Consider the following 26,716-nt stretch of genomic DNA (forward strand, 5'->3'; position numbering starts at 1 on the left):
TTTTGGTTGGTCTTTCACTATACATGATTGCATGTTGAGATGGGCTTTATCTCATTCATAGTTGTATGATGAGATGCCATACTTGCATATTGAGATAAATAAGTTAATATAGATCACTCTCTTGTGTATATAGGATAAGGTACGAGCATCTCCACCACAAACCCTTAAAACAGAAAGAGTATCCGTCCAACGGCAAGCCTACTGGTCGTGAGCCTCGGAAAATGAAGCTGTAGGAGGGGAAGAATAAAACATGGGGCACGACCCACGTGGGACACCAGGCGTGTTGACGTCCCATTTCCTATTCTTCCTCGCCAGAGTCCGACATGGACGGTCCGGTCTCGTGGTCATTGCGGCAGGGCATTTGTCAACAGTGGTTTGCCGTGTAATTGCATATGCTGAGATTGTAGTGTTAGAACTTCTGTTTTTGGAACGGCGGACAACACAAAAGAGTTTATTTACTTCGTATACTAAATTGTCTTAAGTCAAACTTTTTAGAGTTTAAGCAAGTTTATTTTTGATGAAATGCAGTGGTAAGTTTATTAGACTAGTGACATGATGCATCTAATATTGAAATTGGTCACGAACATGTTAAGTAAAAAAAACAAATGGAGTATCATTAGATTTGTATCATCAAACCGTCGATGACACCATCCAGAAGGTTCCCTAGATAGAGTTGTTAGCAGGTTGATAGTCATATGATTTGTATCGATCTCTCATTTATTAAGCGACTCTCGAGCTCTCTATAGAGGATGAGACGCTTCCAGCAAAGTTTGCATGTGCTACTTACATGTAAATGTATAATCTGCCTAGTTGGTGGCAAGCTGTCTCAGCGAGCAGTCGATCTCACTTGCATCAGAGAGGAGTCATTTTCCATGTATTCATCAATCATATGTATCCTGATTTTTCCATGAAGAGTGGTTTTTTACTTTTGCTGCTTGCGAAGATGAGCTGGGACAGCTTTCGTACATAGTAGAATAGAACTAGTGGTATTGTGCAACCTAGTCTTCCAACAGCATGTTATGACGAAGACACCTCGTTCAAAAGTAAAGAAGAAATATGTCGTTCTAGTGCGTACATACATAGCATATGGCAAAATTGTGTTGTGGACTTGATCATCTTGACGAGTGGATGACGGACCAGTTAAACTCACCGAGGGGGTAGAAACTCAAGCGACTTCTGCTAGACAACTACAAAGGGAACCAATAGCTGGCTTGTTATCTCTATCACCGACAATGCACAACAATAACGACATTGGTAAATATTGAATTACATACAACAGCCGACATCAGCAAGACCGATGGTGGTATTCCCGAGGAGCACGTCCCCGGTGTGGACGCGGGCAAGAGATCGAGAGCAACCATGGGAACACCAATGAAATGTGGCCACTTCTAATTTCTTAGCAATTCCAGCTTGCAAGATACATAAATGGTTGACTTTTTGGATGAGAACAATTGTGTGTGTACAAATGTTGAACAATCGAAGCCAAACACGCGCTTGTTTGCTCGTTCTTTGAGAGTAGACTTTTGCTGTTGTTTAGTCTATGTAGAACAAATCTTAGGAAATCTGTAAAGTTATAAATGTGTTGACAAGTTGAAAATAACTAATGTAACATAGACGTCAAGGAATGCGAGAGGATTTAATTTGTAGCACAGGTGCGGGGGCACGCCCCCACCCCCCTCCCCCACCCAATCTTTTGGCATACGATTTTCAATCATTCATACATTTTGAATCAAAAGTCCAAAATTAAATTTTATTTGCATGTTCATGTTTTTGGTGATGAGGGCTTTCAAATGAGATCCATTTTAAATATGTTTGAATGAGTTTTAAAATTTTCATTAAGTTTCAACTTCTGAAACTTGGTACGGGCGACCAACAAAATCGTGAATTTTAGATCCCACGACCGACAGAAATGTTTCAACTACTGAAACTTGGTACGAGCGACCGACAAATCTTAAGTTTCAGAACATGCGACCAACAAAAATGTAAATTTCAAAAACAGAAATTTAAAAGTAATTATGCCCTCATGCGGGACCAGCGACTTTGCGGATCGCGAGGCAATAGGGTGACCGGCGCCACTAGGCAGGTGCGTCCTCCCGCATCTGCGTGCCCCTGCGTATTTCCGGTCAAGGAATGGATCAAATGTAATATACACATGAAGAAATAGAGGACATGTCACTAAAATGAACATACACTATATGAAACAGAAACAATTTTGTATTATTTTCAAGACAATCAAATGGAACATACACATCAAAAAATCAACTGCACGTTACAGCTCGCTTGAGTATCATTTATTCAGCAATGAACACACGGTTATTCTTCCGAAAAGGATGGAGATTTGCCAACTGCGGAGGCACCCACACTACTTAAACTTGGCCTTGACGGCGTCGATGTCTTCGGTACCGACCCGGAAGGCCTTGGCCAACACGTCGCTAGGCACTGGCGGCGCGGCAGCGAAGAGCGTGGTGGCGATGGCTTGGGTGCCCTGGAGCTGGCTGTTGAAGCCGGCAATGACGGAGGCGGGGCCATGTCCCCTGTTTTGCTGGAAGTGCACGAGCCCACGCGGGAAGACGAACACGTCTCCTGCGGTGATGGTCTTAGTGAAGAGCTTGTTGGCGGTGGTGATGAAGCCCACCTCGAGGACTCCCTCAAGGACGAAGATGATCTCCGTGGCGCGCGGGTGGGTGTGCGGCGGGTTCTGGCCTCCCGGCGCGTAGTCGATGCGCGCCATGGACACGCCAAGCGTGTTCACCCCTGGGAACGACTGCACGTTTGCCGCTGTGACGTTCGAACCCGCAGGGTTGTTGGTGTTTCCGGCCTTCTTGAGACCAGCGAAGAAGAAGTCGTCCGCCGTGATGTCCGCCTTGCACGGGAACCCGTTCAGCTTGATCGCTGCCACGATTCGTTTTGACGAATGCACGGTGTAAGCAAGAGCCAGCACACAACGAAGCTGACGAATTAAGATGAATGGATATATAGCTCAGCAAGATGACTCACAGGATTTCAGGTCGGCGACGCAGACGTCCTGGAGCATGTCGGGGTCGCCGGCGAGGGAGGGGGCGGCGAGGGCGAGGAGGACGGCGCAGGCCGCTATGGCGGAAAGCTGAAGCCTCGCCATGATAGATTGGTCAATGCTTGCTTGCTATAGCTGTGGAGTGCTTCCTGGGTGTGGATTGAGCAAAGATAGGCTGTGGTACTTATAGGCACGGTGATTTGTGTATGGTACTACAGATAGCATCGCCATCTCAAGGTCAAACAGGGTAGGCTGCGGCGGGTTCGGATGGGGAGGGAGGCAAGCATCCGATTCCGTTAATTAATTTTGAGCCAATCAAAGGGGGATATAGTTGTTTATGCAGGCTACCTGCTACACATGCGTCTTTGAATCAGATCCATGATCCATCCAGTCGGTGGAGACAACAGACCCGAGTTTCGTGGGACTCTCGTCGTCGAGGGCGGAGCTAGCTCCAGGAACAACGCACGATTGCACATGGCGACGGGTGGCTTATCGAGTTAGTTGAACATGATAATGGTTTGCACCGCCAGACCTTCTGGTAACCAAGTTGTGTGTCCTTTTTTGGAGCAGCTGACAAAACAAAAGAGGTAGGTACTACGTACAGAAATGTACATAGCTGTCTGATTGATGGCAAGCTCTCTTAGCCAGTAATCTAACACTTGCATCAGATAGGAGTCACTTGAGACTTTTGTCTCTTCCTGGATACAAAAATTTCTTGGCTAAACCGAGCACTGAGCCACTAGCCATATTCAAATACAGCGGACGAAGCAGGCTGCGAAGAGCGATTTATTCAAACCAATCCGATGCAATTCAGCTGCTCGGCCGTCTCTATCACCAACACTGCACGTATCCTGCCCGTTATTACGTGCGTGCTCGCGGACGAGGGAGGAGACGCTCTCTGCCTTGTCCGAAGCGCTCGCCGGCGTCTTGCCGCGCCATTACCTGTTGTCCCGTTCCGGTCGGTACATCTGATCCCGTCACAGCAGCATTCTAAATGGGACCGGTGCTTTGAGATTGTACGACGCAGGAGTAGGAAACATTATCTCGCCGAGCAGCCATGGCGTCTGCTGCTCCTTTTAGGTCAGTTATTAGTTGGAAAGCACCAAGGTAGGCCAACCCTGGCCTGGCTTGCTATGCTAAAACATCCTTAGCTAGTTACACAAGAAGACGGGTTTCTTTCTGTTTTTGAATGTAACAAAGACATGAGTTTGGGGCAGGTTCAAACCACGCAACCGGCGGTTTATTAGAAATTGCACGCATGCAAAAAACTGAAGAAGAAAAAGACAGACAAAGAGAAAGGGCTCGCACAAAAATTGGACTGATAATTGCCCTTAGCCACTATTTACCCCCACCTTTACTCTCACTCTACAAAACCTACCATCTTAGGCACGTTAGGATCCCCTCCAACTTTTTTTTAGGCTAACACACGCTTCACTACTGGAATTTTCATATACGCCGGGTGTGGGCGTCTTCACCGACAGCCGAAACGCGGGCACTCGGCAAACTAAACGACGCCGAGAGCCGCACTCGGCAAACTTGGCCTCACGGCAACTGCTTTCTTTGCCGTCACTGGCTCACGGCGAACAAGCACTGAACGGCAAACGGCACAGATGCCGAGAGCCGCACACGGCAAAGAGGAGCCACGTGGCATGTCCGTTCGCACTAGACGGCTCCGTCAGTTAGCACCAGACTGCTCTCGGTAAACGAGCAGTTGCCGAGAGTGGCTCTTGGTAAAGATAGGCCACCATCAAAGTTTAGTCCCACCTTGCCTCCCGAGCAAGTCCTGCACCTACTTAAATACCTTCATCTATTAGATTGTTACAAGCGTGGGTCTTCCTTGCACTCTATTTGGAGGATATGCAGGATGAGTATGATTTATCATCTATATTCATCGTGTATATTCTTCAAGTGGAGAGTATGGATGAATGATGTATTTTTTCGGAGCTATACTCGGCTACCTGAGAGTGGCTCTCGGTAGATAAGGCCAACATCAAAGTTTAGTCCCACCTCGCCTAAAGTCAAGCAACAAGACTTGTTTAAATATAAATAGTGGGATAGTCCAGATGCAGTAAGCTTCGGTATTCATTACACCCTTGTTAAGGAGCTGGACTATTTGTGATGTCGATAGTAGGGTTGCTCTGGATCAGGCACGGTGTCATCACAGGGCCTCTGTAGGGTCTGGTAAAAGTTTGGACACGTTTCGAGTAAGAGTGGCTCTCGGTAGATAAGGCCAACATCAAAGTTTAGTCCCACCTCGCCTAAAGACAAGCAACAAGACATGTTTAAATATAAATAGTGGGATAGTCCAGATGCAGTAAGCTTCGGTATTCATTACACGCTTGTTAAGGAGCTGGACTATTTGTGATGTCGGTAGTAGGGTTGCTCTGGATCAGGCACGGTGTCATCACAGGGCCTCTGTAGGGTCTGGTAAAAGTTTGGACACGTTTCGAGTAAGCTTCCCCTGAGGCCGCTTGTAAACCGCATCGTCTCCGAGCTAGTATCTGGGTATCGAGAGGGAACATGTCCAGTTTGTGCAGGAAGTGCTGGTCCTGTTGCTCCGTTGGCCTCGGAACTTCTCGTGCTCTAAGAGGGGGCAACCGCATGGCACGTGCCACGGCCTTCGGGGACACGCGCAATATTCGAGAAATTTATTGCTCTGCTAGGGTTTTATCGCCAGGAATTGCAGATCAGCAAGGCAACACATGAAATCATGCCGGGTAGCGGCACGGGGAATCATTTGTGATGTCCTTGTGGCATGCCTACGCCTTGCATAGACCAGGGAGGGGCATGCCCTACCACCGGGTTACCAAAAGTACCTCGGTGTCATTCCTGATGCAACCGTTGAAATCCTCGAAAAATCGTACGATGGTAGGATTGCTCGGGATCTAGCACGGTGTCATCACAGGGCCTCTGTAGGGTTTGATACAAGTTTGGGCGCATTTCGAGTAAGCCTCCCCCGAGGCCGCTTGTAAACCGCAGTGTCTCCGAGCTAGTATCTGGGTTTCGAGAGGGAACGTGTCCGGTTTGTGTAGGAAGTGTTGGTCCTATTGCTCCGTTGGCCTCAAAACTTCTCGTGCTCTAAGAGGGGGCAACCGCATGGCACGTGCCATGGCCTCGCATTTTTCGGGGATGCACGCAATATTCGAGAAATTTATTGCTCTGCTAGGGTTTCATCGTCGGGAATTGCAAATCAGCAAGGCGGCACATGAAATCATGCCGGGTAACGGCATGGGGAATCATTTGTGATGTCCTTGTGGCATTGACTACACCTTGCACAGATGAGGGAGGGGCATGCCCTGCCACCGGGTTACCAAAATTACCTTGGTGTTATTTCTGATGAAACCATTGAAATCCTCGGAAAATCGTACGATGGTAGGATTGCTCGGGATCTGGCACGGTGTCATCACAGGGCCTCTGTAGGGTGTGGTAAAAGTTTGGACACATTTCGAGTAAGCCTCCCCTGAGGCTGCTTGTAAACCGCAGCGTCTCCAAGCTAGTATCTGGGTATCAAGAGGGAACCTGTCCAGTTTGCGCAGGAAGTGCTGGTCCTGTTGCTCTGTTGGCCTCGAAACTTCTCGTGCTCTAAGAGGGGGCAACCGCATGGCACATGCCATGGCCTCGCATTTTTCGGGGACGCGCGCAATATTCGAGAAATTATTGCTCTGCTAGGGTTTCATCGTCTGGAATTGCAGATCAGCAAGGCGGCACATGAAATCATGCCGGGTAACGGCATGGGGAATAATTTGTGATGTCCTTGTGGCATGCCCACGCCTTGATTGGATGAGGGAGGAGTGTCATTTCCGAGTGCCTCTCTCGGTATGTTTGCCATTTCCGAGTGTGCTTTATCCTTTGCCGAGCGTTCCTCTCGGAAACGGTGTAAAACCTAGATCTAGGTCTCGTACCTTTATCGAGAGCCGCACTGATAGACGCTCGGTAAAGGTCGGCGAACACTTAACCCCCCTCGCGGTCTCTTCTCTTTCTCACCGGCGCCCCCCCGGCCGGCACCCTCCGCGCCGGCGCCCTATGTTGGAAATATGCCCTAGAGGCAATAATAAATTGGTTATTATTATATTTCCTTGTTCATGATAATCGTTTATTATCCATGCTAGAATTGTATTGATAGTAAACTCAGATACATGTGTGGATACATAGACAACACCATGTCCCTAGTAAGCCTCTAGTTGACTAGCTCGTTGATCAATAGATGGTTACGGTTTCCTGACCATGGACATTGGATGTCGTTGATAACGGGATCACATCATTAGGAGAATGATGTGATGGACAAGACCCAATCCTAAGCCTAGCACAAGATCATGTAGTTCGTATGCTAAAGCTTTTCTAATGTCAAGTATCATTTCCTTAGACCATGAGATTGTGCAACTCCCGGATATCGTAGCGGTGCTTTGGGTGTGCCAAATGTCACAACGTAACTGGGTGGCTATAAAGGTACACTACAGGTATCTCCGAAAGTGTCTGTTGGGTTGGCACGAATCGAGACTGGGATTTGTCACTCCGTGTAAATGGAGAGGTATCTCTGGGCCCACTCGGTAGGAAATCATCATAATGTGCACAATGTGACCAAGGAGTTGATCACGGGATGATGTGTTACAGAACGAGTAAAGAGACTTGCCGGTAACGAGATTGAACAAGGTATCGGGATACCGACGATCGAATCTCGGGCAAGTATCGTATCGATAGACAAAGGGAATTGTATTCGGGATTGATTAAGTCCTTGACATCGTGGTTCATCCGATGAGATCATCGTGGAACATGTGGGAGCCAACATGGGTATCCAGATCCTGCTGTTGGTTATTGACCGGAGAGTTATCTCGTTCATGTCTGCATGGTTCCCGAACCCGTAGGGTCTACACACTTAAGGTTCGATGACGCTAGGGTTATAGGGAATAGATATACGTGGTTACCGAATGTTGTTCGGAGTCCCGGATGAGATCCCAGACGTCACGAGGAGTTCCAGAATGGTCCGGAGGTAAAGATTTATATATGGGAAGTCCTGTTTTGGTCGCCGAAAAGGTTTCGGGTTTATCGGTAATGTACCGGGACCACCGGGAGGGTCCCGGTGGTCCACCAAGTGGGGCCACCAGCCCCGGAGGGCTGAATGGGCCAAGTGTGGGAGGGGACCAGCCCCAGGTGGGCTGGTGCGCCCCCCACCAAGGCCCAAGGCGCAAGGGAGAGTGGAAGGGGGCAAACCCTAGGCTCAGATGGGCCTAAGGCCCACCTAGTGCTGCGCCCCCCTCTCTCCCCCCTTGGCCGCCCTCCTAGATGGGATCTAGGCTGGCCGCCACCCCTAGGGGTGGAAACCTAGGTGGGGGCGCAGCCCCTCCCCTCCCCCTATATATACTTGAGGTTTTGGGCTGCCATAGACACGATTCAATCTCCTTCTTGGCGCAGTCCTACCCCTCTCCCTCCTCGTCTCTTGCGGTGCTTGGCGAAGCCCTGCCGGAGTACCACGCTCCTCCACCACCACCACGCCATCGTGCTGCTGCTGGATGGAGTCTTCCCCAACCTCTCCTTCTCCCCTTGCTGGATCAAGGCGTAGGAGACGTCTCCGGGCTGTACGTGTGTTGAACACAGAGGTACCGTCCGTTCGGCACTAGGATCATCGGTGATTTGGATCACGACGAGTACGACTCCATCAACCCCGTTCACTTGAACGCTTCCGCTTAGCGATCTACAAGGGTACGTAGATGCACTCTCCTTCCCCTCGTTGCTAGATTACTCCATAGATTGATCTTGGTGATGCGTAGAATTTTTTTGAATTTCTGCTACATTCCCCAACAGTGGCATCATGAGCTAGGTCTATGCGTAGTTACTATGCACGAGTAGAACACAAAGTAGTTGTGGGCGTCGATATTGTCAATTATCTTGCCGTTACTAGTCTTATCTTGATTCGGCGGCATCGTGGGATGAAGCCGCCCGGACCAACCTTACACGTACGCTTACGTGAGACCGGTTCCACCGACTGACATGCACTAGTTGCATAAGGTGGCTGGCGGGTGTCTGTCTCTCCCACTTTAGTTGGATCGGATTCGATGAACATGGTCCTTATGAAGGGTAAATAGAAATTGGCAATTCACATTGTGGTTTTTGCGTAGGTAAGAAACGTTCTTGCTAGAAACCCATAGCAGCCACGTAAAACATGCAAACAACAATTAGAGGACGTCTAACTTGTTTTTGTAGGGTATGCTATGTGATGTGATATGGCCAAGAAGAATATGATGAATGATATGTGATGTATGAGATTGATCATGTTCTTGTAATAGGAATCACGACTTGCATGTCGATGAATATGACAACCGGCAGGAGCCATAGGAGTCGTCTTTATTTATTGTATGACCTGCGTGTCATTGTACAACGCCATGTAATTACTTTACTTTATTGCTAACCGGTAGCCATAGTAGTAGAAGTAATAAGTTGGCGAGACAACTTCATGGAGACACATTGATGGGGATCATGATGATGGAGATCATGGTGTCATGCCGACGACAATGATGATCATGGAGCCCCGAAGATGGAGATCAAAAGGAGCAATATGATATTGGCTATATCATGTCACTATTTGATTGCATGTGATGTTTATCATGTTTATACATCTTATTTGCTTAGAACGACGGTAGTAAATAAGATGATCCCTCATTAAAATTTCAAGAAAGTGTTCCCCCTAACTGTGCACCGTTGCGAAAGTTCGTCGTTTTGAAGCACCACGTGATGATCGGGTGGGATAGATTCTTACGTTCACATACAACGGGTGTAAGCTAGATTTACACACGCGAAACACTTAGGTTGACTTGACGAGCCTAGCATGTACAGACATGGCCTCGGAACACAAGAGACCGAAAAGTCGAGCATGAGTCGTATGGTAGATACGATCAACATGAAGATGTTCACCAATGATGACTAGTCCGTCTCACGTGATGATCGGACACGGCCTAGTTGACTCGGATCATGTAATCACTTAGATGACTAGAGGGATGTCTATCTGAGTGGGAGTTCATAAGATGAACTTAATTATCCTGAACATAGTCTAAATTGTCTTCGCAAATATGTTGTAGATAAATAGCTCACGTTGTAGCTCCCTGTTTCAATACGTTCCTAGAGAAAGATTAAGTTGAAAGATATTGTAAGCAATGATGCGGACTAGGTCCGTAGTCTGAGGAGTGTCCTCATTGCTACACAGAAGGCTTACGTCTTTGATGCACCGCTCGATGTGCAAACCCCTACAACGTCGTCTGTGGATGTTGTGAACACCTGATAGACACATCCTGATGACTACTTGATAGTTTAGTGCACCATACTTTACGGCTTAGAATCGGGATTCCAATGACGTTTTGAACGCCATAGAACATATGAGATGTTCCAAGAGCTGAAATTAGGATTTCAGGCTCATGACCGTGTTGAGAGGTGTGAGACCTCTGACAAGTTCTTTAGCAAACAAGATGGAGGAGAATAGCTCAACTAGTGAGCATGTGCTCAGAATGTCTGGGTGCCACAATCACTTAAATCAAGTGGGAGTTAAACTTCCAGATAAGATAGTGATTGATAGAGTTCTCTAGCCACTATCACTAAGCTACTAGATCTTCGTGATGAACTATGACTTGCAAGGGATGGAGTTGATCCCGGAGCTGTTCGCGGTGCTTAAGACCGCAAAAGGTAGAAATCAAGAAGGAGCATCAAGTGTTGATGGATTAACAAGACCACTGGTTTCAAGAAGGGCAAGGGCTAGAAGGGAAACTTCATGGATGGCAAACCAGTTGCCGCTCCAGTGAAGGAACCCAAGGTTGAACCCAAACCCGAGACTAGGTGCTTCTATTGTAAGGGGAACGGTCACTGGTAGCGGAATGACCCCAAATGCATGGTAGATAAGAAAGCTGGAAACTTCAACAAAGTATATATGTGTTATTAATGTGTACCTCACTAGTACTCCTGGTAGCACCTGGGTATTGGATACCGGTTCAGTTGCTATTATTGGTGACTTGAAGCAAAAGCTACGGACTAAACGAAGACTGGCTAAGGGCGAGGTGACGATGTGTGTTGGAAGTGTTTCCAAAGTTGATGAGATCACCATCGCACGCTCCATCTGCCTTCGGGATTAGTATTGAACCTAGATAAATGTTATCAGGTGTCTACGTTGAGCATGAATATGATTAGATCATGTTCATTGCAATACGGTTATTCATTTAAGTTAGAGAATAATGGTTATTCTATTTACATGAATAATACCTTTCATGGTCATGCATCCTATGTGAATGGTTCAGTGAATCTCGGTCGTAGTAATACACATGTTCACGCCAAAAGATGTAGAGTTAATAATGATAGTACCACCTTCTTGTGGCACTGCCGCTTAGGTCATATTGGCGTAAGATGCATGAAGAAACTCCATGTCGATGGATGTTTGGAGTCACTTGATTTTGAATCACTTGACACATGCGAGCCATGCCTCATGGGCAGGATGACTAAGACCCCGTTTTCAGGAACAATGAAACGGGCAAGTGACTTGTTGTAAATCATGCATGCTGATACGTGTGATCCAATGAGAATTGAAGCGTGCGGTGGATATCGCTGTTTTCTCATCATCACTGATGATTTGGGTAGATATAGGTATATCTACTTAATGAAGCACAAGTCTGAAACGTTTGAAAAGTTCAAGCGATTTCAGAGTGAAGTTAAGAATCATCATAACAATAAGATCATGTTCCTACGATCTGATCAAAAGGGGATTTTCTGAGTTATGAGTTTGGCAATCACTTAAGATATTGTGGAATTGTTTCACAGTTGAAGCCACCTAGAACACCACAAGGTAATGGTGTGTCTGGACGTCGTAATCGAACCCTATGAGATATGGTGCGATCTATGATGTCTCTTACCAATCTACCGCTTTCATTTTGAGGTTATGCGTTAAAGACAGCTGCATTCACTTTAGATAGGACACCATCTAAGTCCGTTGAGACGACTTCATATGAACATTGGTTTGGCAAGAAACCAAAGTTTTCGTTTCTTAATGTTTGGGGCTGCGATACTTAAGGCTTCAGCCAGAGAAGCTCGAACCCAAAGCGGACAAAAACATCTTCATAGGAAACCCAAAGGTGACAGTTGGGTACACCTTCTATCTCAGATCCGAGGGCAAATTGTTTGTCGCTAAGAACGGGTCCTCTCTCGAGAAGGAGTTTCTCTCGAAAGAATTGAGTGGGAGGAAGATAGAACTTGATGAGGTTTTCGAACCTTTACTTCAACCAGAGAGTGATGCAACACAGAAAGATGTTTTCTGTGGCGCCTACGTCTGTTGAATAGGAAGTTAATGATAGTGATCATGAATCTTCGGATCAAGTTGGTATCGAACCTCGTAGGTCGACAAGGATATGTACTACTCCTAAGTGGTACGGTAATCCTGTCTTAGATATCATGTTGTTAGACAGCAATGAACCTACGAGCTATGGAGAAGCGATGGTGGGCCCGTATTCCGACAAATGGTTAGAAGCCATGAAACCCGAGATAGGATCCATATATCAGAACAAAGTATGGACTTTGGTGGACTTGCCCGATGATCGGCAAGCCATTGAGATAAATGGATCTTTAAGAAGAAGACGGGCGTGGGCGGTGATGTTACCGTCTATGAAGCTCGACTTGTGGGAAAGAGTCTTTTCACAAGTTCAAGGAGTTGACTACGATGAGAATTTCTCAGCCGTAGCGATGCTTAAGTCCGTCGGAACCATGTTAGCATTAGCTGTATTTTTCGATTATGAAATCTTACAGATGGATGTCAAAACAAGTTTTCCTAAGAAAAGTTGTATGTGATACAATAAAAGGTTTTGTCGATCCTAAGGATGCTAAAAGGTATGCTGGCTCCAGCAATCCTTCTATGGACTAGAGCAAGCATCTCGGAATCGGAATATATGTTTTGATGGAGTGATCAAAGCTTTTAGGTTTATACAATGTTTGCTAGAAACTTGTATTTACAAGAAAGTGAGTGGGAGCACTATAACATTTCTGATAAGTATATGTGGATGACATATTGTAAGATCCGAAATAATATAGAATTTGTGGAAAACATAAACGGTTGTTTGAAGAGTGTTTTTCAAAGGAAGACCTGGATAAAGCTGCTTACAAATTGGGCATCAAGATCTATAGAGATAGATCAAGACGCCTGATGATACTTTCAAAGAACGCACACCTTGACATGTTTTTGAAGGAGTTCAAAATAGATCAGTCAAAGAAGGGGTTCTTACCTGAGTTGTATGGTGTGAAGTTGAGTAAGACTCAAAGATTGACCACGGCAGAAGAAAGAGGAAGGACGAAGGTCGTCCCCTATGCTTTTGTCATAGGCTCTATACGGTATGCCATGCTGAGTACCGCACCTGATGTGTGCCTTGCCACATATCTGGCAAGAGGGTACAAAGGTAATCTAGGAGTAGATCACCAGATAGCGGTCTAAATTATCCTTAGAGGAATAAGGATATGTTTCTCGGTTATGGAGGTGATAAAGAGTTCGACGTAAAGAGTTACGTCGATGCAAGGTTAACACCTATCCGGATAGCTCTGAGTAGAGATACCGGATACGTATAATGGAGCAACAATTTAGAATAGCTCCAAGTAGAACAGTTATTTGAAATGGCTCCAAATGTAGCGTAGTAGTTGCATCTACAAGATTTGTGAAGTACATACGGATCTGAATGTTGCAGACCCGTTGACTGAAACCTCTCTCACAAGTGTAACATGATCAAACCCAGAACTCTTTGGGTGTTAGTCACATGGGGATGTGACCTTGAGTGTTAATCACATATCGATGTGAACTGGATTATTGACTCTAGTGCAAGTGGGAGACTGTTGGAAATATGCCCTAGAGGCAATAATAAATTGGTTATTATTATATTTCCTTGTTCATGATAATCGTTTATTATCCATGCTAAAATTGTATTGATAGGAAACTCAGATACATGTGTGGATACATAGACAACACCATGTCCCTAGTAAGCCTCTAGTTGACTAGCTCGTTGATCAATAGATGGTTATGGTTTCCTGACCATGGACATTGGATGTCGTTGATAACGGGATCACATCATTAGGAGAATGATGTGATGGACAAGACCCAATCCTAAGCCTAGCACAAGATCATGTAGTTCGTATGCTAAAGCTTTTCTAATGTCAAGTATCATTTCCTTAGACCATGAGATTGTGCAACTCCCGGATACCGTAGAGGTGCTTTGGGTGTGCCAAACGTCACAACGTAACTGGGTGGCTATAAAGGTACACTACAGGTATCTCCGAAAGTGTCTGTTGGGTTGGCACGAATCGAGACTGGGATTTGTCACTCCGTGTAAACGGAGAGGTATCTCTGGGCCCACTCGGTAGGACATCATCATAATGTGCACAATGTGACCAAGGAGTTGATCATGGGATGATGTGTTACAGAACGAGTAAAGAGACTTGCCGGTAACGAGATTGAACAAGGTATCGGGATACCGACGATCGAATCTCGGGCAAGTATCGTACCGATAGACAAAGGGAATTGTATACGGGATTGATTAAGTCCTTGACATCGTGGTTCATCCGATGAGATCATCATGGAACATGTGGGAGCCAACATGGGTATCCAGATCCCGCTGTTGGTTATTTACCGGAGAGTTATCTCGGTCATGTCTGCATGGTTCCCGAACCCGTAGGGTCTACACACTTAAGGTTCGATGACGCTAGGGTTATAGGGAATAGATATACGTGGTTACCGAATGTTGTTCGGAGTCCCGGATGAGATCCCGGACGTCACGAGGAGTTCTGGAATGGTCCGGAGGTAAAGATTTATATATGGGAAGTCCTGTTTTGGTCGCCGGAAAGGTTTCGGGTTTATCGGTAATGTACCGGGACCACCGGGAGGGTCCCGGTGGTCCACCAAGTGGGGCCACCAGCCCCGGAGGGCTGCATGGGCCAAGTGTGGGAGGGGACCAGCCCCAGGTGGGCTGGTACGCCCCCCACCAAGGCCCAAGGCGCAAGGGAGAGTGGAAGGGGGCAAACCCTAGGCTCAGATGGGCCTAAGACCCACCTAGTGGTGCGCCCCCCTGTCTCCCCCCTTGGCCGCCCCCCTAGATGGGATCTAGGGCTGGCCGCCACCCCTAGGGGTGGAAACCTAGGTGGGGGCGCAGCCCCTCCCCTCCCCCTATATATACTTGAGGTTTTGGGATGCCATAGACACAATTCAATCTCCTTCCTGGCGCAGTCCTACCCCTCTCCCTCCTCGTCTCTTGCGGTGCTTGGCGAAGCCCTGCTGGAGTACCACGCTCCTCCACCACCACCACGCCGTCGTGCTGCTGCTGGATGGAGTCTTCCCCAACCTCTCCTTCTCCCCTTGCTGGATCAAGGCGTAGGAGACGTCTCCGGGCTGTACGTGTGTTGAACACGGAGGTGCCGTCCGTTCGGCACTAGGATCATCGGTGATTTGGATCACGACGAGTACGACTCCATGAACCCCGTTCACTTGAACGCTTCCGCTTAGCGATCTACAAGGGTACGTAGATGCACTCTCCTTCCCTTCGTTGCTAGATTACTCCATAGATTGATCTTGGTGATGCGTAGAAATTTTTTGAATTTCTGCTACGTTCCCCAACACCCTGACCCCACTGGCGCCCCCCTCCCCAACCACGCCGGTGACCCCCAACCCCGCCGGCACTACCTCCCCCTCACGGTGAGCTTCATCCCCCTCCCCGATCTTGTATTTATGCATGAATGTATGTATGGATGCATGGATTTTTATATGGATGCAAGGATTGATGGATGCATGGATTTTATATGGATGCAAGGATTGATGGATGCATGGATGTATGAATGTATATATGCATGTATTAATGCATGGATTGATGCATGAAAAAAATTGTAGTAATTTTTTTGCTAGTTCTTGTTATGTATCAATATATAGATGGATGTATGTATGTATGCATGAATGCATAGATGGATGCAAAGAAGTATGGATGAATGTAGATAATTGTTAATTTTTTGTATAGATAATTAATTGTTGATGCATCTAATAGTTCTTGTTGTTCGTATGGATGCTATATGGAGGAAGAAAATTGACTTTTGATGATGGCGGTCAATCTGGGTGAATTCTTCTTGCGATATACATTTGTCACGCACGATGGATTCGCCCAGCTTGACCATCACCGAAAGTCGAAATATCTGTGAGATAGTGACCGCCATATATACCACCAGCAGATAGAGTTCCACCATATATACGTGAGAGAGATGATAGTTGTTATTGGAGGAAGAAAATCGACTTTTGACGATGGCGGTCGATCTGTGTGAGTTCTTCTTGTGATATACATTTGACACACATGATGGACTCGCCCAGCTCTACCATCACCGAAAGTCGAAATATCTGTGAGATAGTGTCCGCCATATATACCACTAGTAGAGAGAGTTCCACCGTATATACGTGAGAGAGATGAGAGTTGTTATTGGAGGAAGAAAATCGTCTTTTGCCGATGGCGGTCAACCTGGGCAAGTTCATCTTGTGATATACATTTTTCACGCACGATGGACTCGCCTAGCTCGACCATCACCGAAAGTCAAAATATCCGTGAGATAGTGACCATCATGATTAATTTTCTTAGAAGTAATCTTTGATTTTTGATTCTTATGCTATTTTCATTGTTTGATGAAAGGTGTTAGCAACGATCGATTTCGTGGCTAGGGCTTCCTCCGACGACGCATCTTCCATTAGGGTTGACTCCGCGGTCAACGAGAAGCTCGCTGAGACCGCTTGGCGGCGCTCATTGAGAAGAACCCGCAGTTTATCCTAATAAAGTATTTTGAGGATCTGGCCAAGAAGAATCCCCCTGCCAAGGAGAAGAAGGCCCTACCATGTAAGGAGTGTGACGACTCGACGCCATTGATTCCACCGACTTACATTCCTGACGACGCTTGGTCCTCCACCGTGGGGGATGCCCCACTAGTAGAAAAAGGGTCAAATGTGAAGCACATTAGTGCCGGTTTGTATTTGAGCCGGCACTAATGTATACATTAGTGCCGGTTCCAACGGCTAGCCGGGCCGCTTTCATTAGTACCGGTTCGTGGCGAACCTTTAGCACCGGTTCGTGCCACGAACCGGTACTAATGAGAGTGGTGGCAGGATGTTGTCAGACTGGGGCCCCTCCAGCCCCTTTAGTACCGGTTCTTGGCATGAACCGGTACTAAAGGTCGTCCTACATAAACCCTTCGTCCACCCGAGCTCGCTCTGTTCTTCCCCTTTCCCCTCTCCTCTCTGTTCTTCCCCTCTTCCTCTCGAGCTCATCACACATTTTGCCCAAAATTTGTCAAGATTTGAAGGCCCCCATCCATTCAAATGATCACAAAGGTTAGCAACTTTGTCCTTTCATCTCTCATTGCTAGATTAGCTCTTGCAATGCTTTATATAGTGATTAATTTGTGAGTTTAGTAATTTGGGAGGATATATATATATATGTGCTAGTATTTGATTTATATGCAATTTGAGGTCAAAAATAACACTTAGTTTGCATATGTAGGTGTGGTTTACTTAGTGCCTTCTAAATCTCCGCCGTAACCACCGTCGATCGCCCGCACCGTCCCATCGCCGGCACCACCTTGTGGTGAGCCTCTTGTTCATGAAATTTTATATAAAAATTGATGTTTGTGTGATTTGGATATATAGTTACTTGTATAATTATCTTACCCGTACGTTGTTTGTTATACATATAGTGCCATGGTTTTGATATCCGTCCCCGTTGGCCCTCGTCCTTGTTATGATTTGGATGTGGTATATATATTCTCTTTTAAAACTAGTTGCATTTCATGTTTATGACAAATTATGCCCATCAAGTTGACATAGAATTTTTTTCTAGGAGGTATGTGAACCGGAAATTCCAACCGACCCTATTGTCGAGAGGTTAAATTTAGTTGAAAGAGAAAACGAGTACTTGAAAGAAAAATTGAAAAGAATTGAGGGGGAGAAGATGGAATTGGAGTTGCATGTTGCCGATGTCGTCGATGATCACAAGATCAAGATGGAGAAAATGCGCTTGAAGATTAGAAAGATTAGAAAATATGCCATCGATAGTGAGGCTTGGTATCATTATGCTGTTGGATCCATTGTTACCTTAGTTGCGATCTTGATCGTATTTGTTGTTGCATTTAAATGCTTTAGCTAGAGAGTTATTTGTTTGTTGCATTTAAGTGTTGTATGAACTTTATGTATGAACTTGTATTAATTTGGTCTATTCGGTGTTGTGTAATGAAGATGAGCCGACAATGGATGTACGATGACCGATGCTCTCCCCAGTTTGTTGAGGGCGTACATACTTTTCTGCTTGCGGCTGAGGCAAACAAGCGGGCGGATGGTTTTATGCCTTGTCCATGTGCTCGCTGTAAGAATGGTCACAATTACTCTACGTCAAGAACCATCCACGTCCACCTATTTAAGTCCGGTTTCATGCCCCACTATAATGTTTGGACCAAGCACGGAGAAAGAGGGGTTATGGTGGAAGACAATGAAGAAGAAGAAGAGGACGACGACAGCTATCCTGGCCATGGGTTCCCTGAATACGATGATACAACAATGGGGGAAGAAGCTGAGCCGGTAATGCGGGAAGAAGCTGAGCCGGTAATGCGGGAAGAAGCTGAAGAAGAGGCATCAGATGAGCCCGTTGATGATCTAGGTCGGGCCATTGCCGATGCAAAGAGAAACTGCGCAAGTGATTTGGAGAAGAAGAAGTTGCAGCGCATGTTAGAGGATCACAAAAAATTGTTGTACCCGAATTGCGTAGGTGACAAGAAAAAGCTGGGCACCACACTGGAATTGCTGCAATGGAAGGCAGAGAATGGTGTATCTGACAAGGGATTTGGAAAGTTGCTGGTAATGATAAAGGATATGCTTCCAAAGGACAACGAATTGCCCGAGAGTACGTACGAAGCAAAGAAGGTTGTCTGCCCTCTAGGGTTAGAGGTGCAGAAGATACATGCATCCCTAATGATTGCATCCTCTACCGCGGTGAGTACGAGGATTTTAACGCTTGCCCGGTATGTGGTGCATTGCGCTATAAGATCAGCCGCGATGACCCTGGTGATGTCGAGGGCGAGCGCCCCAGGAAGAAGATTCCTGCCAAGGTGATGTGGTATGCTCCTATAATACCACGGTTGAAACCTAAAGTCTCATGACTGCCACGTGATTATGACACAACTGCTTCCGGTTGCATTGAGGGGGCTTCTATCGGAAAACATTTGATTAGCCATTGTGAAGCTATGTGCATTTCTCAATGCAATCTCTCAGAAGGTAATCGATCCAGAAATCATACCAAGGTTACAGAATGATTTGGTGCAATGTCTTGTCAGTTTCGAGTTGGTGTTCCCACCATCCTTCTTCAACATCATGACGCACGTCCTAGTTCACCTATGTGAAGAGATTAACGTTTTGGGTCCTGTATTTCTACACAATATGTTCCCCTTTGAGAGGTTCATGGGAGTCTTAAAGAAATATGTTCATAACCGTGCTAGGCCAGAAGGAAGCATCTCCAAGGGCCGTCAAAATGAGGAGGTCATTGAGTTTTGTATTGACTTTATTCCTGACCTTAAGCCGATTGGTGTTCCTGAATCACGGCATAAGGGCAGACTGGATGGAAAAGGCACGCTAGGAGGGGAACAAATAATATGTATGGACGGACATTCTCTCACTGAAGCACACTACACAGTTCTACAGAATTCCGCCTTGGTGGCTCCGTATATGGATGAACACAAGAATTTGCTACGCTCCAAACACCCGGAGCGGTTTGATGACTAGATTACACGTGAACAAACCAGGAGTTTCGCCAGCTGGTTGCAGACACGTACCATGCATGACACCTCTATTGAAGATGACCTGTACTTGCTGTCTCAGTTACCATCTTCGAATATAATGACTTTCAAAGGGTACGAGATAAATGGTAATACATTTTACACGATCGCCCAAGATAAGAAGAGCACCAACCAAAACAGTGGTGTCCGCTTTGATGCAGAAACCAAGACGGGAAAGGAAACATATTATGGTTATATACAGGACATATGGGAACTTGACTATCGACGTGGTTTGAAGGTCCCTTTGTTTCGGTGCAAATGGGTCAATATGACACGAGGCGGGGTAACGGAAGACCCGCAGTACGGAATGACAACAGTGGATCTCAACAATCTTGCGTATGCAGACGAACCATTCGTCCTAGCCAATGATGTGGCACAGGTTTTCTATGTGAAGGACATGTCTACCAAGCCAAGAAAAAGAAAAGATAAGGAAGCGAATGCATCGTACGATGAGCCAAAGCGGCACATAGTTCTTTCTAGGAAGAGAAACATCATGGGAGTGGATGACAAGACAGACAAGTTAGAAGATTATGAAAAGTTTGATAAAATTGCTCCATTCACAGTGAATATTGACCCGAGCATCCCCTTAAATGATGAAGATTTTCCATGGTTACGGCGCAAAGGGACACACGCGAAGAAAAAGTTTCACACCCAAAGATCTGGGATGTGATCGGCTTCACTATCATCACTTTCTTCTGTGTTTCACACCCAGAAGGGAATCTCTGTAATAGTTAGGGTAGTTAATTATGTGTTTTGGCATTTGAAACGCGAAGAAATTTTATGTGCAACAAATTCTTTCATGACTTTACTGATTTTTAAAGTTAAGTTATTCACAAACTAGTGATTCACACTAATTTCAAATAATTCAAAATTTAAACTATTCAAATTTGAAAACTACGGGCACTAACAGAAAGTTTGTAATTTTTTGTACCTAAAGCAAAAATATTCACAAAGAAACTCTAAATACACAAAAAACAACTCAAAAATAAATAAAGCAAAAAAAAGCCCGCCTACTAGGCCAGAGCGGCCTGCATACGACTAGAAACCCAACCTGTTGTTGGGCCAGGATGCAGGCCCGCAAAGGCCCAGTAGGCCAACAGGGCAGCACAGAACATGTAGGCCCAGTAGGCCTGCTTTGGAGAGGAGCTCAAGAGAGCTACCGCACGGGGGTTTATAAACCAGTGCGGTCGCCCCTCGGCTAGCGAGGTGGGACTAAACTTGCGCACCGCACCTGCGCCAGCGCACCCCCTATAGTACCGGTTCGTGGCACCAACCGGTACTAAAGGGGGGCCTTTAGTACCAGTTGGAGCCACCAACCGGTACTAAAGGGGGTGCGGTTCCCGCCGCTTGGCCTGGCCAAAACAGGCCTTTAGTACCGGTTGGTGGCTCCAACCGGTACTAAAGGTGCCTTCTATATATACAACACTTACAAAAATTTCATTCTCCCTCTGTTTCTTCCTCTGTTTCCCCATTGAAGCACCGCCCGCGCGCCCCGATCGATCGACGCCGTCGCCATCGCCGCCCCGTCCCCGTCGCCGCCCCCGTCCCCGTCGCCGCCCTCGTCTCCGTTGCCGCCCCGGGCCCGTCCCCGTCGCGTCGTCCCCGCGTCGCCGCCCCCGCGTCACGCCCCGGCCGGTCGCCTCGCCGTCGCCGTCACCCCGCTGTGAGCTCTCCCCCTCTAACCCCTCTCCCTCGCCCCCGGCGGCCACCATGGGCGCCGCCCCTCCCCGAGCCCATACACACACACACAAGCATGATGAACACACACACACGTACATATGTATGAATTAATGCATGTATATATTAGTATATACATATTTTGTATGTTTAATTAGTTTAGATTTTTTAGATTATTATTTTTTCACTAGTATATATGTATGAATGCATGTTAGATGGATATAATTAGTGTTTAATTATTATGGAATTTTTTTATATAATGTTGTTTCTCAGTTTTTTATATTATGCTTAATTAGTATGAAATAGCATATAGAATTTTGACATATGCAATGATAGCATAATTAGTGTTATATAGAAATGTTATAAAGTTTAGTTATCAAAATCCAATCATTAAAAAATGTTACTTTTTGCGGGCATATAGCTAGTATTTGTTCTCGACGATGCCCGGCCCGCATCCTCGCCGTCGACCCGTCCGCGACGACGTCCGACTGACCCATGTACGGGACTGGGCTCCGCCGGGCTGGCACTGGGAGGTGCTGCCTGGAGGGGTGCGCCGCTTGATGAGGAACCCGGCCCCGGGTCCCGTCGTCGACCCTGATCTCATTTGGTGGCGTTCGCGTGGGCCAGTTTCGGTGCGGAGGGAGCCGGCCCCGCCGGAGGTGGTACGTCGCCGTGTCAGGGAGGAGGACGAGCACGTCCATCGCTACATGGTTGCGTTAGAGGGCGGCAGGTTCTCCAATACCTGGCAGTTTCTTCTGGGATCTCACTTCAGCTATGATCCTGTGAGGGTTCCTTCTCTTTGGGTGTCCACCGCCCGCGCCGCAGGAACCGCGAGTGTCCTAGATTCTTCTGTAGTATTCGATCTTTATTAGCTACCTAGCCAGTGATGTACTCGATATATAATATTCAAGACGATGTATTCGAGATTATATATTATTCGAGACGATGTATTCGAGATTATATCTATTATTCGAGATGATGTATTCGAGATTATATCTATTATTCGAGATGATGTATTCGAGATTATATCTATTATTCGAGATGATGTATTCGAGATTATATCTATTATTCGAGACGATGTAATTTGAATACTAAATTGTTTTATATTTCTTTTGGCATAGTTAAATAAAAGCTATGGCGGGCAATACCGATAGAGAGGGAGAACAGACCATGTTCGATATAATACGCGGGCCAGATGATGATCAGAATGAAGAAGATTATGACGGCTCTGAATTTCTAAACAACACCGGAGAGGGTGATATGATATTCGATCGCGATGACCGAATTGATGAAGTCATGAACTACGATTATGACAACACCGGAGAGGTATATATATTTATATAAGCAGGCATCTGGTGATCATCACATGTTTTAAATGAGTTGAAGATATATTAACGAATCGATCTTTCTTCTTTCAGCCATCCAGATCGAGCAAATCTTCAGGCAACAGGACGAAACGAGGCCCGAACAAAAAGTTGAAGGAGGGCCTAAAGTATAATATCGAGGCAATCAAACCTAATGGCGAACCATTAGCGCCTAAGAAGATTGCGGACTAGTTCGTTCGTCAGTGCGGAGTTCTTGTGAAGGACCAACTTGAAGGAAATATGCCCTAGAGGCAATAATAAAGTTATTATTTATTTCCTTATATCATGGTAAATGTTTGTTATTCATGCTAGAATTGTATTAACCGGAAACATAATACATGTGTGAATACATAGACAAACAAAGTGTCACTAGTATGCTTCTACTTGACTAGCTCGTTAATCAAAGATGGTTGTGTTTCCAAACCATAGACAAAGGGTTGTTATTTGATTAATGGGATCACATCATTAGTTGAATGATCTGATTGACATGACCCATTCCATTAGCTTAGCACCCGATCGTTTAGTATGTTGCTATTGCTTTCTTCATGACTTATACATGTTCCTATGACTATGAGATTATGCAACTCCCGTTTACCGGAGGAACACTTTGTGTGCTACCAAACGTCACGACGTAACTGGGTGATTATAAAGGAGCTCTACAGGTGTCTCCAAAGGTACATGTTGGGTTGGCGTATTTCGAGATTAGGATTTGTCACTCCGTTTGACGGAGAGATATCTCTGGGCCCTCTCGGTAATACACATCACATAAGCCTTGCAAGCATTGCAACTAATGTGTTAGTTGTGAGATGATGTATTACGGAACGAGTAAAGAGACTTGCCGGTAACGAGATTGAACTAGGTATTGGATAGCGACGATCGAATCTCGGGCAAGTAACATACCGATGACAAAGGGAACAACGTATGTAGTTATGCGGTCTGACCGATAAAGATCTTCATAGACAACACTCCCCCCTCTCGTAGACAACACTCCCCCCTCTCGTTGCTATGCATCACCATGATCTTGCGTGTGCGTAGGAATTTTTTTGAAATTACTACGTTCCCCAACAGTGGCATCCGAGCCTAGGTTTTATGTGTTGATGTTATATGCACGAGTAGAACACAAGTGAGTTGTGGGCGATATAAGTCATACTGCTTACCAGCATGTCATACTTTGGTTCGGCGGTATTGTTGGACGAAGCGGCCCGGACCGACATTACGCGTACGCTTACGCGAGACCGGTTCTCCCGACATGCTTTGCACATAGGTGGCTTGCGGGTGACAGTTTCTCCAACTTTAGTTGAACTGAGTATGGCTACGCCCGGTCCTTTCGAAGGTTAAAACAGCACCAACTTGACAAACTATCGTTGTGGTTTTGATGCGTAGGTAAGATTGGTTCTTGCTTAAGCCCGTAGCAGCCACATAAAACTTGCAACAACAAAGTAGAGGACGTCTAACTTGTTTTTGCAGGGCATGTTGTGATGTGATATGGTCAAGACATGATGCTGAATTTTATTGTATGAGATGATCATGTTTTGTAACCGAGTTAGCGGCAACTGGCAGGAGCCATATGGTTGTCGCTTTATTGTATGCAATGCAATCACGCTGTAATGCTTTACTTTATCACTAAGCGGTAGCGATAGTCGTGGAAGCATAAGATTGGCGAGACGACAATGATGCTACGATGGAGATCAAGGTGTCGCGCCGGTGACGATGGTGATCATGACGGTGCTTCGGAGATGGAGATCACAGGCACAAGATGATGATGGCCATATCATATCACTTATATTGATTGCATGTGATGTTTATCTTTTATGCATCTTATATTGCTTTGATTGACGGTAGCATTATAAGATGATCTCTCACTAAAATTATCAAGAAGTGTTCTCCCTGAGTATGCACCGTTGCGGAAGTTCTTCGTGCTGAGACACCACGTGATGATTAGGTGTGATAGGCTCTACGTTCAAATACAACGGGTGCAAAACAGTTGCACACGTGGAATACTCAGGTTATACTTGACGAGCCAAGCATATGCAGATATGGCCTCGGAACACGGAGACCGAAAGGTCGAGCGTGAATCATATAGGAGATATGATCAACATAGTGATGTTCACCAATGAAACTACTCCATCTCACGTGATGATCGGACATGGTTTAGTTGATTTGGATCACGTGATCACTTGGAGGATTAGAGGGATGTCTATCTAAGTGGGAGTTCTTTAAGTAATTTGATTAATTGAACTTAAATTTATCATGAACTTAGTACCTGATAGTATCTTGCTTATGTATGTTTGATTGTAGATAGATGGCCCGTGCTGTTGTTTTGTTGAATTTTAATGCGTTCCTTGAGAAAGCAAAGTTGAAAGATGATGGTAGCAATTACACGGACTGGGTCCGTAACTTGAGGATTATCCTCATTGCTGCATAGAAGAATTACGTCCTGGAAGCACCGCTGGGTGCCAGGCCTGCTGCTGGAGCAACACCAGATGTTATAAACGTCTGGCAGAGCAAAGCTGATGACTACTCGATAGTTCAGTGTGCCATGCTTTACAGCTTAGAATCGGGACTTCAACGACGTTTTGAACATCATGGAGCATATGAGATGTTCCAGGAGTTGAAGTTAATCTTTCAAGCAAATGCCCGGATTGAGAGATATGAAGTCTCCAATAAGTTCTATAGCTGCAAGATGGAGGAGAACAGTTCTGTCAGTGAGCATATACTCAAAATGTCTGGGTATAATAATCACTTGATTCAGATGGGAGTTAATCTTCCAGATGATTGCGTCATTGACAGAATTCTCCAATCACTGCCACCAAGCTACACAAGCTTCGTGATGAACTATAATATGCAAGGGATGAATAAGACTATTCCCGAGCTCTTCGCAATGCTGAAAGCTGCGGAGGTAGAAATCAAAAAGGAGCATCAAGTGTTGATGGTCAACAAGACCACTAGTTTCAAGAAAAAGGGCAAAGGGAAGAAGAAGGGGAACTTAAAGAAGAACGGCAAGCAAGTTGCTGCTCAAGAGAAGAAACCCAAGTCTGGACCTAAGCCTGAAACTGAGTGCTTCTACTGCAAGCAGACTGGTCACTGGAAGCGGAACCGCCCCAAGTATTTGGCGGATAAGAAGGATGGCAAGGTGAACAAAGGTATATGTGATATACATGTTATTGATGTGTACCTTACTAATGCTCGCAGTAGCACCTAGGTATTTGATACTGGTTCTGTTGCTAATATTTGCAACTTGAAACAGGGACTACGGATTAAGCGAAGATTGGCTAAGGACGAGGTGACGATGCACGTGGGAAACGATTCCAAAGTCGATGTGATCGCGGTCGGCACGCTGCCTCTACATCTACCCTCGGGATAGTATTAGATCTAAATAATTGTTATTTGGTGCCAGCGTTGAGCATGAACATTATATTTGGATCTTGTTTAATGCGAGACGGTTATTCATTTAAATCAGAGAATAATGGTTGTTCTATTTATATGAGTAATATCTTTTATGGTCATGCACCCTTGAAGAGTGGTCTATTCTTATTGAATCTCGGTAGTAGTGATACACATATTCATAATGTTGAAACCAAAAGATGCAGAGTTGATAATGATGGTGCAACTTATTTGTGGCACTGCCGTTTAGGTCATATCGGTGTAAAGCGCATGAAGAAACTCCATACTGATGGACTTTTGGAACCACTTGATTATGAATCACTTGGTACTTGCGAACCGTGCCTCATGGGCAAGATGACTAAACCACCGTTCTCCGGTACTATGGAGAGAGCAACAGATTTGTTGGAAATCATACATACAGATGTATGTGGTCCGA

General features: G+C 45.8%; 1 protein-coding gene and 1 long non-coding RNA gene across 2 annotated transcripts; one reads left to right on the forward strand and one right to left on the reverse strand.

The window, feature by feature from the left end:
* Positions 1–2,196: 2,196 nt before the first annotated feature.
* On the reverse strand, positions 2,197–3,187 carry LOC125512971 (germin-like protein 1-1). The gene is made up of 2 exons (XM_048678026.2): positions 2,998–3,187; positions 2,197–2,892 (listed from the first exon to the last, which is right to left on the reverse strand). Exons 1-2 carry the CDS (start codon positions 3,116–3,118, stop codon positions 2,363–2,365), a joined length of 651 nt encoding a protein of 216 aa, XP_048533983.1. The 5' UTR covers positions 3,119–3,187; the 3' UTR covers positions 2,197–2,362.
* A 13,975-nt stretch (positions 3,188–17,162) lies between these two features.
* Positions 17,163–18,106, forward strand: LOC147966607 (uncharacterized). The gene is made up of 3 exons (XR_015607817.1): positions 17,163–17,619; positions 17,729–17,786; positions 17,872–18,106. It is a non-coding gene; the product is annotated as an uncharacterized LOC147966607 (long non-coding RNA).
* The last annotated feature ends 8,610 nt before the right edge of the window (positions 18,107–26,716 follow it).

This window comes from Triticum urartu, chromosome 6A (genome assembly GCF_056163025.1).
Source record: "Triticum urartu cultivar PI428250 chromosome 6A, HENAU_Tu73, whole genome shotgun sequence".
Taxonomy (NCBI): Eukaryota; Viridiplantae; Streptophyta; class Magnoliopsida; order Poales; family Poaceae; genus Triticum; species Triticum urartu.

Coding starts and splice junctions, on each gene's coding strand:
- LOC125512971 (XM_048678026.2), bottom strand. CDS start 3,118: ATGGCGAGGCTTCAGCTTTCCGCCATAGCGGCCTGCGCCGTCCTCCTC. Junction 2,893..2,997: donor CGTCGCCGACCTGAAATCCT/GTGAGTCATCTT, acceptor GAATCGTGGCAG/CGATCAAGCTGAACGGGTTC.